This window comes from Pelophylax lessonae, assembly GCF_965119305.1.
Source record: "Pelophylax lessonae genome assembly, chromosome: 9".
In the NCBI taxonomy this organism is placed as follows: Eukaryota; Metazoa; Chordata; class Amphibia; order Anura; family Ranidae; genus Pelophylax; species Pelophylax lessonae.
In genome coordinates, this window is record NC_138776.1 from 213065005 (window position 1) to 213079771 (window position 14767).

The 14767-nt window shown below is 40.6% G+C and overlaps 1 protein-coding gene across 1 annotated transcript in view; it reads left to right on the forward strand.

Annotated features, from left to right (window-relative positions):
• The window catches only part of RGR (retinal G protein coupled receptor), a 48768-nt gene that overhangs the window by 24055 nt on the left and 9946 nt on the right, over window positions 1-14767 (forward strand). The window contains exons 4-5 of the mRNA XM_082266824.1: window positions 6415-6568; window positions 9928-10045. Coding sequence (XP_082122950.1) covers window positions 6415-6568; window positions 9928-10045 — 272 coding nt within the window. The remainder of the gene's footprint in view (window positions 1-6414; window positions 6569-9927; window positions 10046-14767) is intronic.

Genomic DNA, 14767 nt, shown 5'->3' on the forward strand with positions numbered 1-14767 from the left:
GCAGAGCAGAGAGGCGGGCAGCTCGTACTTATGATTTGGGTAGCAGGACATTCACTTGGCTGGGGGGAGTCGATACCGCAAAGAAGGGGCCCGTGGACCGGGCACATGGGATAGATCCAGGGACACAGACACAGCCAGCTATGCACTGCACTTGTGCTCACCCCCTATTCACTTCTGATCTGCTGCTGCTCCTCCATCTCACTCACAGAGAGCCAGGCAGCAGGCAGAACTGGGGGAGCACTGGTGCTTGTAAACTGGTGCCCTAAACTGAACTGTGTATTAGAGAGGAAGTCTTACCAATAATTTGTCCAGGGGCAAAATTTTATCTCTCTCTCTCTCTGCAGCCCATACCTCTTTTAATACAAGAAAGGATTTTGCTTTGGAAACTGCAGCTTGGCATGCTATTGTTAAGCTTATGATCTACCAGAACACCCTGATCCTTCTCCACCATATATTCCCTATAATAATGTATGCATATTCTTAGCCCTCAAGTGGCAAGTGCATAACTTTACATTTATCAACCTTTAAACCCCATTTGCCCCACAGATGTCCAATTAAACGGTGCATCAAGGTTGGCTTGTAAGTTGGAGATATCCTGGAAGGACGTTATTCCAATGCGTAGTTTGGTGTCATCTGCAAAGTCTGAAACAATGCTTTTAATTCCAGACCCTATATTATTTATAAATAAATTCAAAAGTAAGGGTCCCAACACTGAACCTTGGGGTACACCCCAAATACTTAGGCCATTCAGAGTATGAATCATTAACCACTACTTTATGAATTTGGTCTTTTGGACAGTTTATTATCCAATTACAAACTGATTTTTCCAAGCCTGTAGACTTTACATTACACATTAGCTGTGTGTGGGGAATTTGCAAAAATCAAGTATACTATGTCCACAGCTACCCCTCTGCTTAAAGTTTTACTGACCACCTCATAAAAAGAAATCAGATTTGTTTGACAAGTTCTGTCTTTCATAACTCCATGCTGACTTTTGCTTAAAATGTTTTTTTTTAGCGATAAATCTTCTATGTGGTCTTTTATTAATGTAGTTCTTTGGTAAAACCTTTGAACCCTTTTTAAATATAGATACCACTCTTGCCTTATGCCATTCCAGTAGTAATATTCCAGTCATTAAAGAGTTCCTAAAAATTAGAAAATGGCTTTGAAACGAAAAAGCCTAATTCTTTTTAAGATTTGTGGGTGGATGCCATTTGATCCAGGTGCTCTATTCACCCTTATTCTGTCTAAATATTTTTGGACTATATCAATTTTGAGCCGTTGTGGATCACTTGGGGCTGTGTCAATACCATCCACATTTTGGACATGAGCTCCCCCATGCTCCTTTGTATACACAGAGCTGAAGAAGGTATTTAGGAAATTTGTATCCCCTTTGTCCCCAGTTACCCACTCTAGATTATTTTGTAAAGGGCCAACATGCACAGACCTGATCTTTTTACTATTAATATATTTTTGAAGAATTTTTGGGGTCTTTCATTTGCAATCTGTCGTTCGTTTTGAATTTTTGCAGCCTTGATTTCCTTTTTACATATTCTGTTATATTCCTTGTAACATTTAAATTATGATAGTGATAGACATCAACCAGTATAACACAGATAAGATATAATATACACTGCTCAAAAAACACAATTGAACACTTTGAAAACACATCAAATCTCAATGGCGAAAAATATAATGCTGGATAATTATACTGATATGGACTCGGTAATGTGTTAGGAAGAAAAGGATGCCACATCATTTGATGGAAATTAAATTATCAACCTACAGCGGGCTAAATTCAAAGACACCTCAAAAATCAACATGAAAAAATGATGCAGCAGGCTAGTCCATTTTGCTAAAATTTCATCTTTTCTGACTGTTTTTCACTAGTTTTGCATTTGGCTAGGATCAGTGTCACTACTGATAGCATGAGGCGATACCTGAACCCTATAGAGGTTGCACAGGCAGTATGTATCAAAATTGATATGGTTAAAAAAAATAAAGGTAAATAGGTAGACCGGATTGCTTACACCCACGTGTACTCAAAGAGTTGAGCTCTATTAATTACAAGCCATTGTTTTTTTATTTTCATTTCATTTAATAATAATTTATTAATCATTTAATAATAACTTAATTTCATTGAATTTCATTTAACCACTTGCCGACTGCCTAACGTAGATCTACGTCGGCAGTCAGCCCCTCACAGGCAAAGCGACGTAGGTCTACGTCGCTAGCCTGTGAGGCTCTGGGGAGCAAGATGCGCACCGCTCGCTCGCGGACCCCCCGTGCGTGTGCCCGGCGGACCCGATGTCCACTGGGCACTCACGATCGTCCGTTAGAGTGGGAGAAAGGCAGACGGCTAATGTAAACACAGCCGCCTGTCATTCTCCCCTGTGTAAGAATGAAGATCATACGGTTCTACTATGTAGGACCGTTGATCTCTGTTCTTACACAAGTAGCCACATCCAATCACAGTTAGAAACACGCCCCGAGGGACACACTTAACCCCTCCATCTCAAATAACGTAGCGCAACGCGTCAGGGTAAGCCGTACCGACGTCACTTCCGGTCTTCGGCCGTGACCGGAAGCTTCGGATTGCACCGCATCGGCGGTTTGTGACACTACCTGCTTTGTTTTATCGACTGTAATGTGAGTAGCCTGCACTACTATTGTTTGTTAATAAATACTACCCTACGTTTCTGCACCATGAGAGCCTCTCTTTTTAAGTTACCAACACAGGAATTAAGGCAGTTCTGAGCTTCCTATGCTGCGATATCTCCATTACTGTATCCATTGCTGCTGGAGCACGCTGGGTTGTTAGCGAACAAGTTGAAAAGGGTTGCCAGGATTGTTATATCTAACGCTCAATCTGAGTGTTGTGGAGGTGAGCGGCCACTGCACTCGGTGTCTGGATTGTATGCTCACCAGGATACACTCACCTTGCTGTGTTTGAAGAGCACCTTTCACTTCTTTGAGTTGATTGGAAAGATCACCATATATAGAAAGATTTGTTTTGGCACACTGCACTTTATTTACTTCATTTGGGACTGCTATCATGAATATTTGTTAAATTAATATACGCACTTTATGGACTATTGAAGCACTTTTTTAGCTTAATATTGCTATATTTAGTTGTTTTTATTTTTGTCACTGTCACTTATGTTCTACACTTTTACGAGTTGGATTTATTTTATCGTATAGAGTCGCATATGAGTTTGGTTTACTTGAACAGTCACTCAGCATTGCATCTTTGATTGGATTTATTTTGTATACATTTATCTATTCTATCATCACTCTATACATTCAGCATTTTTGAACACACTTTTATTGACACATTTATTAATTTGATCACCATTCAATATTCTTTTAAGGCACGTCTTTTCTACATACATTTATATTAGATCTAGTGGTCCCCCTGTTAAAAAGTTGAGCGCTGATCTTTACATGTGGATAATCATTTTCCATATCCCTTTATATTATGTTAACTAAGATGCACCTCTAAGAGTCTTTTAAAACTCTCAATACTTCCTTCTGATACCATCGATAGTGGAAGAGAGATCCATATTCTTATTGCCCCGACAGTGAAAAACCCTCTACGCAGTTTATGTTTCAACCGCTTCTCCTCCAATCTCATTGAGTGGCCTCATGTCTTTCTACACTCCTTGAGACTGAAGAGTTTTCTTCCTATGCTGTGATCACCATTGGGATATTTGTATATAGTTGTCATATCTCCTCTCAAGCGTCTCTTCTCCCGGGAGAATAAATGTAATGCTTGTAGTCGTTCCTCTTAATTGAGGTCCTCCAGTCCGCTTAGTCATTTTGTTGCTCTGCTCTAGACTCTCTCCAGGATGTGCTGAGGATTGGTGACCAGAATTGGATGGAATACTCAAGATGTAGCTAAACCAGAGTTTTTTAAAGTGTCAGGATTGCCATTTTATCTCTGGATTTGGACTTGAAGTAATTCATCTATGGGTTCACTTATCTTTTCCTCCAGCACTGTGAATATTTACCTGATGTGTTCAATAAAGACATGAGAATTTAGAATTGTTTGTGCATTTTCAGCTTAAGCACATTGTGTTTGTATATTGTTGTTACTTAGATGAGAATCAAACCCTTTTTTTGGCAAATTACTGAAGAAAAACAGTTAATTGCAAAGGGTACACATACGGTTACTTGCCACTGTAGTATATGTGGATTTTGCAGAAGCATTTGACATAGTTTCCCACGCATGGATTAATGTGTAAGTTAAAGTCTATAGGCCTCAAAAATGCAGTTTGTAAATGGATAGAAAACTGACTAAATGACTGTGTTCATATGCTGGAAGGTCTAAGGACATTAGTAGTGTACCACAAGGTTCAGTGTTGGGGCCCTTAATGTTTAACCTATTTAAAAATTATATAGACTGTAGAATTAAAAGCACCATTTCTGTGTCTGCAGATGAAAAATGTAATGTCAAATAGGGGTTATTTACTAAAGCTAGAGAGGGCATAATTAGTCACAATTCTGTGTAGAAACCAGCCAGCCTCTAACCTCAACTTGTTCAATTAAGCTTTGCCAATAAAACCTGGAAGCTGCTTTCTATGCAGAATTGTGACTAATTTTGCCCTCTCTAGCTTTAGTAAATAAACCCCATAGTGAACTTGGTGCAGAGTTATTCACTTTAAAGTCGATACAAAGGACAAAAGGGGACACCTAATGTCAATAGGCAAAGATGTTGATTTACTAAAACTGGAGAGTGCAAAATTTGGTGCAACTCTGCATAGAAATCAATCTGCTTCTAGTCTTTTTCGCCAAAACTTAAAGCGGAGTTCCACCCTGGGACATTTTTTTTAATAAAAATACCCCCGGGACAGTCAGGGCTAGTGCGTTCCACAATGGCTAGCCTCTGATCTGTCCCGGGTCGCACTAACCTGCAAGAAGAAATACTTACCTTGAAAATGTATTGTCCAGCGCTGCCATCTCAGGTGTGGGCAGCTTGAAGCCAGCGCGATCCTCTTCTGCCTCCTCTTCCGTCTTCTGCGGTCCCACGATGCACTGCACCGGCCCCGCTGTCACTTCCGGTGCCGCAGCGTCATCCCTGCACAGCTTCTGGGCATGCCCAGAAGCTGTTTAGCAAGGTATGACGGCGCCCGCACCGGAACTGACGTCGGGGCCGATGCAGGTGCATTGATTCCTGGGAGCGATGGCGTTCAGCTCCCAGGAATCATTGCAAAGCCAGGAAGTGACGAATCGCCGTGGCCGCCGAGGGGAGGAAGAGGAAGTAAGGTAAGTATATTTTCTTCTAAACCAGGTAAGTAAAAAAAAAAAAAAAATTGCGATTATCCATTTGTTTTTCAGGTGACCCCGGGCATGAAGATGGAGGTAAGTTTAATTTGAGGGTGGAACTCCGCTTTAACTGAGCAAACTGAAGTTAGCTGAATCTGATGCTGATTGGCTACCATACACAGCTGCACCAGATATTGCACTCTCCAGTTTTAGTAACTCAACCGCAAAGTGTTTTAACCTGCCCATATGTAAAGACTTTTTCACAGTAGGAGCTTGAACAATGTGGAATTGACTTCCCCCAGAAGGTAGTCCTGCTCGGCACAGTTCATTCATTTAAAAAGAGCTAAATGCATTCCTAAATACACTGAATATAACTGAATTGTACCCTTTAAAGGTAACACCTTCAGAGATTGTTGATTCAGACTATATCATGTTGCCTTGGGGCGTTAGGAAGGAATTTTTTCCATGCTGGAGCAAATTGGACCGTTTTTTATGTTTTTTTACCTTCCTCTGGATCAACTGTAGGTATTGGGTCTTTTATTGGTTAAATCAGATGGACCTGTGCTATTTTTTAACATTATTAACTATGTACAGAGTGATCGAGGGAGGAGTGTGTAATGTACAGATAGCAGAGGTCATGAGTGAATAATGTACTTGTGTACAGCAACCCTATAATTCTTTCCAACTCCTTTATTTATACAAAAGCAGTGCTCTCTAAGAGGCTTTTAAACAGCACACCACACCCACTTATATACATATTAAATACTCACACCCAAATACATACTCCGACACACCCATGTACAGTATATGCATTCACGCTCAAGCCTGCATATATGTTTAAGGATGGCCCCTTCATGTCTGTACAGTACTGTGGCAGCATGTTGGGTAGTCACTGCCCCAGAGAACATGAACACAAGTGAATCATTATGTGCCAAAGCATTTACAAATGACCACTGTGTATTTTTGTACACCCAAAAAAGTCTTGCTGTTGGCCTGTGTATGGGATCACGTGAAAAACATTTGTATAACCATGACAATGCAGCATTCCTTATCTCAAAAAACTGTACATTAGACTTCCTGTAAAAATTGCATTGATGTCTATTTCGGTAAAGTAAAAGCAACATTTAAAATACAGTTATCATTTTTCAGGTAGCAAACTACACTGGAGCACATCAATTACAGTGGTGATGTTTGTCTGGGGTTTCTCTGCATTCTGGTCTATGATGCCATTGTTTGGTTGGGGTGAATATGACTACGAACCTTTAAGAACTTGTTGTACATTGGATTATTCCAAAGCTGACAGGTAAGTCACCATTGAGCCTGTTATAATTTTGTGAAATATGTAACAGCAATGTACCATTGAAACAGTAGTAGTAAATAAATGCATTAAAATGCAGAGCTCTAAGCTCATAGTTCAGCCCTGCTCCTCTATCAAGACTGCAATAAAAGACATAGAGCGCCAGGTCTCTGGGGGGGAGACACGGCAGTATACAGTGCCATTTGTACATACAACCTCCTGCTGCTGCATTCGGCATCTTGCACACAGCATTGCCTGTGCTGGCACTATGATCTCTGTGTCACCCTCCAGCCCACAACATCACCTGGGGATCTCGTGTTATAAGATGATCTGCCTGTTACCACACCGATTCGTGTCATTCTTAATGTAAGTGCGCAAATTAAAGATGTGCTTTTATCACTTCCTCTACTGACCTGGCACCCTTTGTCTTTTATTGCATATTTGTTCCGGAGGGATCCCATACCTCTCATACGAGCTGCCGGTCACCTACATCTCTCCTTTGGATATCCAGTGCATTGCGAAAGCATTCGGCCCCCTTGAACTTTTCGACCTTTTGCCACATTTCAGGCTTCAAACATAAAGATATAAAACTGTAATTTTTTGTGAAGAATCAACAACAAGTAGGACACAATCATGAAGTGGAACGAAATTTATAGGATATTTCAAACTTTTTTAACAAATAAAAAACTGAAAAATTGGGCGTGCAAAATTATTCAACCCCCTTAAGTTAATACTTTGTAGCGCCACCTTTTGCTGCGATTACAGCTTTAAGTCTGAAGACTGAAATTTTTGCCCATTCCTCCTTGCAAAACAGCTTGAGCTCAGTGAGGTTGGATGGAGAGCGTTTGTGAACAGCAGTTTTCAGTTCTTTCCACAGATTCTCGATTGGATTCAGGTCTGGACTTTGACTTGGCCATTCTAATACCTGGATATGTTTATTTGTGAACCATTCCATTGTAGATTTTGCTTTATGTTTTGGATCATTGTCTTGTTGGAAGACAAATCTCCATCCATGTTTGACAGTGGGGATGGTGTGTTCAGGGTGATGAGCTGTGTTGTTTTTACGCCAAACATAACGTTTTGCATTGTTGCCAAAAAGTTTGATTTTGGTTTCATCTGACCAGAGCACCTTCTTCCACATGTTTGGTGTGTCTCCCAGGTGGCTTGTGGTAAACTTTAAACGACAATTTTTATGGATATCTTTAAGAAATGTCTTTCTTCTTGCCACTCTTCCATAAAGGCCAGATTTGTGTAGTATACAACTGATTGTTGTCCTATGGACAGAGTCTCCCACCTCAGCTGTAGATCTCTTCAGTTCATCCAGAGTGATCATGGGCCTCTTGGCTGCATCTCTGATCAGTCTTCACCTTGTATGAGCTACATACACAACAGTATCTCGGACCTGCCTGGTGTGTTCCTTGTTCTTCATGATGCTCTCTGCGCTTTAAACGGACCTCTGAGACTATCACAGTGCAGGTGCATTTATACGGAGACTTGATTACACACAGGTGGACTCTATGTATCATCATTAGTCATTTAGGTCAACATCGGATCCTCACTGAACTTCTGGAGAGAGTTTGCTGCACTGAAAGTAAAAGGGCTGAATAATTTTGCACGCCCAATTTTTCAGTTTTTTATTTGTTAACAAAGTTTGAAATATCCAATAAATTTCGTTCCACTTCATGATTGTGTCCCACTTGTTGTTGATTCTTCACAAAAAATTACATATCTTTATGTTTGAAGCCTGAAATGTGGCAAAAGGTCTAAAAGTTCAAGGGGGCTGAATACTTTTGCAATGCACTGTATCCTGATAGTGCCCTTGACTATTTTATCAATAGATACTTATCTTCTCCCCCCTCCATTTGTCTTGGTTTGGAGGTTTGCCAGCCTTGTTTTTTACATTCATGTTCATGTTTTTATGGTTTTCATTGATGCACTTATTATCTGTTTCTTGCCCATCTGTTTTTATACATTTACCATTATTTGTATGTACCAGTGAGTGCTGATCCACCGACTTCAGCCGGTGTTGCTGTGTTTGTGTAATAGCCTCTACCAAGACTGCCATCTCCATACAGAACCACAGTGTGGAGAAAGGCATTTTACAACAGAAATGGGGAAAATATTGGTTTCGGGAAACTACAGGCAATACTGGTGACTAGTTATTTGTCTTCTTCTTTTCTTTTCCTTTCTTCCCCAGGTCAGGTCCCCTTTAACAACTAATAAAGTATATGTAAACCTTTACTTCGTAAAACAACCATTAAGTTTAAAATAAAAATGAAAGGCAAAACATTTGTGCATATATTTATATATAAAAAAATAGTGATCACATAACCTCTGTTCTGTTCAGCTGTATAATGAGCTCAGGGAGGAGAAACAGCAGAACACTGATCTTCTCAGTTAATGGCTGTGCGGGACAGGGGGGCAGAGGTTTGAACATTGGAGGAGAGCACAGTGAGTTTCCAGCACAGCTAGAGAACTGACCACGTTGTGATCTCCTGCAGAGTGTGGTCAGTTCTGGGTAGGAATGCAGAGGGCCTGGCAGGAACACCAGGGATTTCACACAAAGGAAGCAATACAAAGACAGCAGGATACTTTTTTTTTATATACAAGTACATGGAACAGCAGAAACATTTCAGGAATATGAAACATTGGGTTTACAAAACAGGATGGCTGGGCTGCAACAGGAGCTCAATCTAAATCAGGAAGCTCAGGTCACCACTGCATGGAACCGAACGGTTCGGCTCGCTTTTGTGCTTTTCCACTGCTGGTACCGCATGGTATGGTGTAGGAACGGTTAGGTGTGGTACGGCGGTGCTTTTCCACTGCATGGAACCGAACGGTAAGGCTCTCAAAAACAGTACCACCTCGATAATGGTTCCAAGAGGTACCATACCCGGTACCATATCCCACAATCCTTTGCATACAGTCACTACTAGCCACTGATTGGTCAGAGAATCCTACCCACCCTGTGTTATCCCACCCACTTAACTTTAGTACTACTTTAGTGGAAAAGCAAACCGTACCGTACCGTACCGAACCGTTCCAACACCGTACCATGCGGTACCAGCAGTGGAAAAGCAAACCGGGCCAAGCAGGGGCGAGTAGAGCCGAGCCGGTACTTGCAGTGGAAAAGTGCCATAAGGTATGACTATTTCTTGGGAACTTGTGAGTTTTCTCTAAAAGCAAATGTACTAATTTTGCCAAAATAGTTTCCCAAATTCTACTTCTATGAGAATATCGTTATATGGATAAGCAAAAAGATATGGATATGTTCTTTGAGAGATGCAGAAATAAAATGTGACTATAATGCTTTACTGTGATCATTAATTCATCAATAAAAAATAATCAAACATTTGTTTCGACAGAAATTTTATCTCTTTCCTTTTCCCTCTGGCATTCTTTGAGTATCTAATCCCTCTGTTTATTATGATGACTGCTTACCAGTCCATACATCAGAAGCTGAAGAAAAGTGGCCAGATCAAGGTAATGCTCAACTGGTCTAAGTTCTCACATTGAATGTGGCCCCTAATTTTGGGGGCAGCTCATAATAAGCTTGTTGGGAAATCAAGGGATTATCCCTGATTCTGTATTAGGTGAACACAATCAACTGTTTCTACTGAGAAACTTCTAAGCATCTGAAATTATGCTGATGTAATAGCTGGAACATTTATGTAACTTGTTCATTTAAGCAAAGCTTTGAATGTGGTTTTAGATCCTAATAGCAGCTCAGAATAAAATGACTTTAAAGTCTGACCAACACTCAGCCAGCTGGCTTGCTGAGCGGTTCTTGAGATGTTCTGTCTATTCATGTGAAAACAAAAGACGGAGATAGAAGGATGGTAAGGAAAGGCTAAAGTTTTGTTGTAAAAAAAAATGACAGCGCATTAAAGCAAACTTCAAATAGCTTTTTTATCTAGTGAATGTTTAAAAATTATGGCTAAAAAGATTTATGTCAAAATATATTTAGATCATGCTAGGATACTGTTTTTACTGCAAAGGAGAACTTCTATCTACAGATCATTTGCTACATTAGAAAGCTGTTTTTCAATAAAAGGGACATTATATGAAAGGTTAGTGTAGTAGAGGGTTAAGTCATATTGCAAACAAAAATATTTACCAATTTTAACAAATCCAATGTCATACGCCATGGTTCTCATAAATCAGAAACCGGGAGTTATATACAGTAATTATAATAAATAATTGTATATCAATAAAATTAGAGATATAAGAATGAAAAGATAATTATTTGGCTTAGTTTATTGATATATTTTGGCCATTTTATTGCATTTTCATCTGTTTATTGTTCGGAAATAAATACAAAATATCTTTCAACCACAGAGCATCTCATATGACTTAAAGTGATACTAAAGACTACGTTCACATGTTAGCGTAGCGGATCGCGGGCAGAACACCGCGATTCTGCCCGCGATCCGGAAATCATTGCAAATTGCGGGACGGCTGTGCATTGCCGTTGATTTGCAATGGCACCCCAAACGCTGTGCGATGTTGATGCAATTTCCACCTGCCGAATCGCGGTAACATCGGCAAACAAAATCGCGGGTCACATGATGCCCCAAAGAAGCTCTTGTAACTTTTTTGAGCGTCATGCGACCCGCGATTTTGTTTGCGCGATGTTACCGCGATTCGGCAGGCGGAAATCGTGGCAACATCGCACAGCGTTTGCAGTGCCATTGCAAATCAACGGCAATACACAGGCGTCCCGTGATTTGCAATGATTTCTGGATCGTGGGCAGAATTGTGGTGTTCTGCCTGCGATCCGCTACGCTAACATGTGAACGTAGCCAAAGTCTCAGTTGTTCTACTTACAAAAACATGTTCTACTTACCTCCTCTGTGCATTTTTTTTTTAATTTTTATTTTATTCTTGCAAAGTCAACAAAACTACAAACGGTATGCATAAAAAGTAGCGGTGGACAATAGGAGAACAATAGAAAATGGAGCCAACAACAATGGCCCAATACTGGTAGATTACACATCTGTTCACCGTCATTACATACAACTTTGCAAATTATATTCAAATTTTAAAAGACATGGCATGTAATAAGCGCAATAAACTGAGAATAAACATAGACGTGGGCCCTGGGATGTTTCCGCCCACATTAGATCTGTTATCTTGCAAAAAGAGAGGAAGAAATAAGAAGAAAGAGGACACCTGAGTCACTCTGGTAATAAGGATTTGATATGTCAGAGGTAATGGGTGGTGCAGTTGGTTTTGCACAGAGCAGCCTCGATCCTCCTCTTCTCGGGTGCCTCTTTTGATGCTCATGGCCCCTCCCTCCTGACGAGTGCCCCCACTGCAAGCAGCTTGCTATGGGGGCACCCAAGGTGATCCGCAGCTCCCTATGTCCATTCAGACACGGAGCCGCAGGCTGGCCCTGCCCTGTCCTCATTGTCTCACTGACTTTGATTGACAGCAGTGGGAGCCAATGGCGCTGTGCTGCCATCTCAGCCAATGAGGAGGGAGAGTCCCCGGCCAGCCGAGACACTCCTGCAACATCGCTGCATTGAGATGAGTTCAGGTAAGTATGAGGGGGGCTGTTGCACACAGAAGGCTTTTTATCTTAATGCATTGAATGCATTAGAATAAAAAACCTTCCGTTTTTACAACTACTTTAAAGGTTTAAATTAAAAAGTAATAGAAAAGCGCAAAAAAAAAGACTTTTTAAAGCATGGCAATGAATCTTACACTGGGATAAAGAGAGTCTACAAATAGAAAGGAAATCTTATTGTAGGCTTACCAACACATGTGACCAGACTCGAGGTTGCATTATTTTGTTGGGTAAAGAACACTGCACACATTGCTTCTAACAGAGTTGTATGTAAACCCCTATTAGGGAGATTTTCTGACATAGAAAAAAAATTGACAGAGGAAATTAAATAAAGATTTTTTTATATTAGGGCAACTAATTAGTAATCATCTTGTATTGTTTTTTTTCAGTAGAGTGCTTCTATGGCTACTATAGCATTAATATTCCTTACTGAAGAAGGGTGTAGATTTTTAATCATCAACAAAAGCTTGTAAATCAAGCAATATAATTTTATTAGACTAATCTCTCTTCCACAATATCTTTATTATATTTTTACTACTTGCCTACTGGGCACTTAAACCCCCTTCCTGCCCAGGCCAATTTTCAGCTTTCAGCGTTGTCGCACTTCGAATGTTAATTTGGCGTTAATGCAACACTGTACCCAAATTACATTTTTTTCATATAAATAGAGCTTTGTTTTGGTGGTATTTAATCACTACTGGGGTCTTTATTTTTTGCTGAACAAACAAAAAAAAGACCGAAAATTAAAAAAAAAAAACAGTTTTTAGTTTGTTATAACATTTTGCAAACTGGTAATTTTTCTCCTTCATTGATGTGCGCTGATGAGGCGGCACTGAGGGGCCCTGATAGGCTGCACTAACGGGCGCTGATAGGCTGCACTGATGGGCACTGATAGGCGACACTGATGAGCAATGATAAGGCGGCACTGATGGGCACTAATACGGTGGCACTGATGGGCACTGATAGGTGGCACTGATGGGTGGCACCGATGGGCACTGATGGGCGGCACTGAAGGGCACCTGGTAGGTGGCACTGAAGGGCAATAATAGGCAGCACTGATGGGCACTGATAGGTGGCACTGATGGGCAATGATAGGCACTGGTAGGTGACACTTATGGGCAGCACTCATGATGGGGCACTGATTGGCACTGATAGGTGGCACTGGTGGGGCCTGGTAGGTGGCCCTGGTGGGCACTGGTAGATGGCACTAGTGGGCACTGGTAAGTGGTACTGGTGGGCACAAATGCCCCTCTCCTCTTTCGGACCGATGTCCCTCTGACAGCAGCAGCGATCGGCTTTTTTTTTTTATCCTTACTCACTGACAGTGTGAGAAGAAAAACACAGCTGATCGTCGGCTGCTGTTTACATCATATGATCAGCTGATCACGTGGTAAGGGGCCGGGACCCTCATGGACTTACTGATCACAGAGCAAGCCACACGCGCTCTGCAGGGAGTGCGCAGGCAGCTCATGCACGGGAGGACATATATGGATGCCCTCCCGGCAATTAAGGTCCATGCTGTAGAAGTCTTTCGGCTATAGCATGGACCAGAAGAGGTTAAATAATTTTAAAAGCACAAATAAAAAACTGTGTTTCCAGACAGTTTTTATGGTCCACAGATTACAGAGGAAAGTTAGATGATTGAAAACTTTCAGGAGCTTGCAATTAATAACGTCAATATAGATTAAGGTTTTACACCCACTAAAACAATGTTAATTCATTTGTCAATGAGTAATTTGAAATACATTTAGCAATGAGTGATGGGACCGTGCACAAGCATAAAATTAAGTTCTGGGCATTTTCCTGGGCTTTTGTGTTAGGTGAACATTTAGCTATGGCCATCCATATTTGGTTTCATACTGGGGAGTCTTGTGTTACTCTAAAGTCTGATTCACATTTTGCCATATAACAAAGCTTATTGAGATTATATGGGTAAATGTATGCTTGAAAGAGCAGATGGCATGTGCAGTTTGTCATGTAAGTACTGGATTGATTTAATTACATCAATGGTAAGCAAGTTACATACAAATGTATTTCTTTACATATCCACCTTTGAAAAGTCAATAAATCTTTATGGGCTGGGGAAAAGAGGGGACAATTTACTATACTAGCAAATGGTAGGTGGGGGAGGCAAGGCCACTAGAGAACTTAAAGCATAACTAAACAGCATACTGTAAAACAATATATACGGTATATAAAATTAAGTTTTATACAATTGGTGCTTAACAGTCTTTTGACTATATCTTTTTGCTTTATATGATGTTGTTTTATCTACACTGAGATTCCATCATTGTGACACTTTATACTTAAAGGAACAGTGTAAGCTGGCATTTATCTTATTTCCAACAGCATTGGGAAGCTATTATTATTATTATCATATGTGTTACATGACCCCCAAGCACCGCCTTATATATGACTCCCACAATATGATCCAAGAATCAGCAAAGTTAGTGTTAAGGTTGAAGTAGTCAGTAGTGAGATGTTGGAGTTTGTTGACTATTTCCTGGTAAGAAAAGAGGGAATCTTTCAGCAACTATGTGGACGTTTCTTGGTTTACATATTAGAGACCAGAATAACATTATAGTGGGATCATGGTCTGACCACGGGCCAAGGTTCTACTGGTGGTAATTATTTTT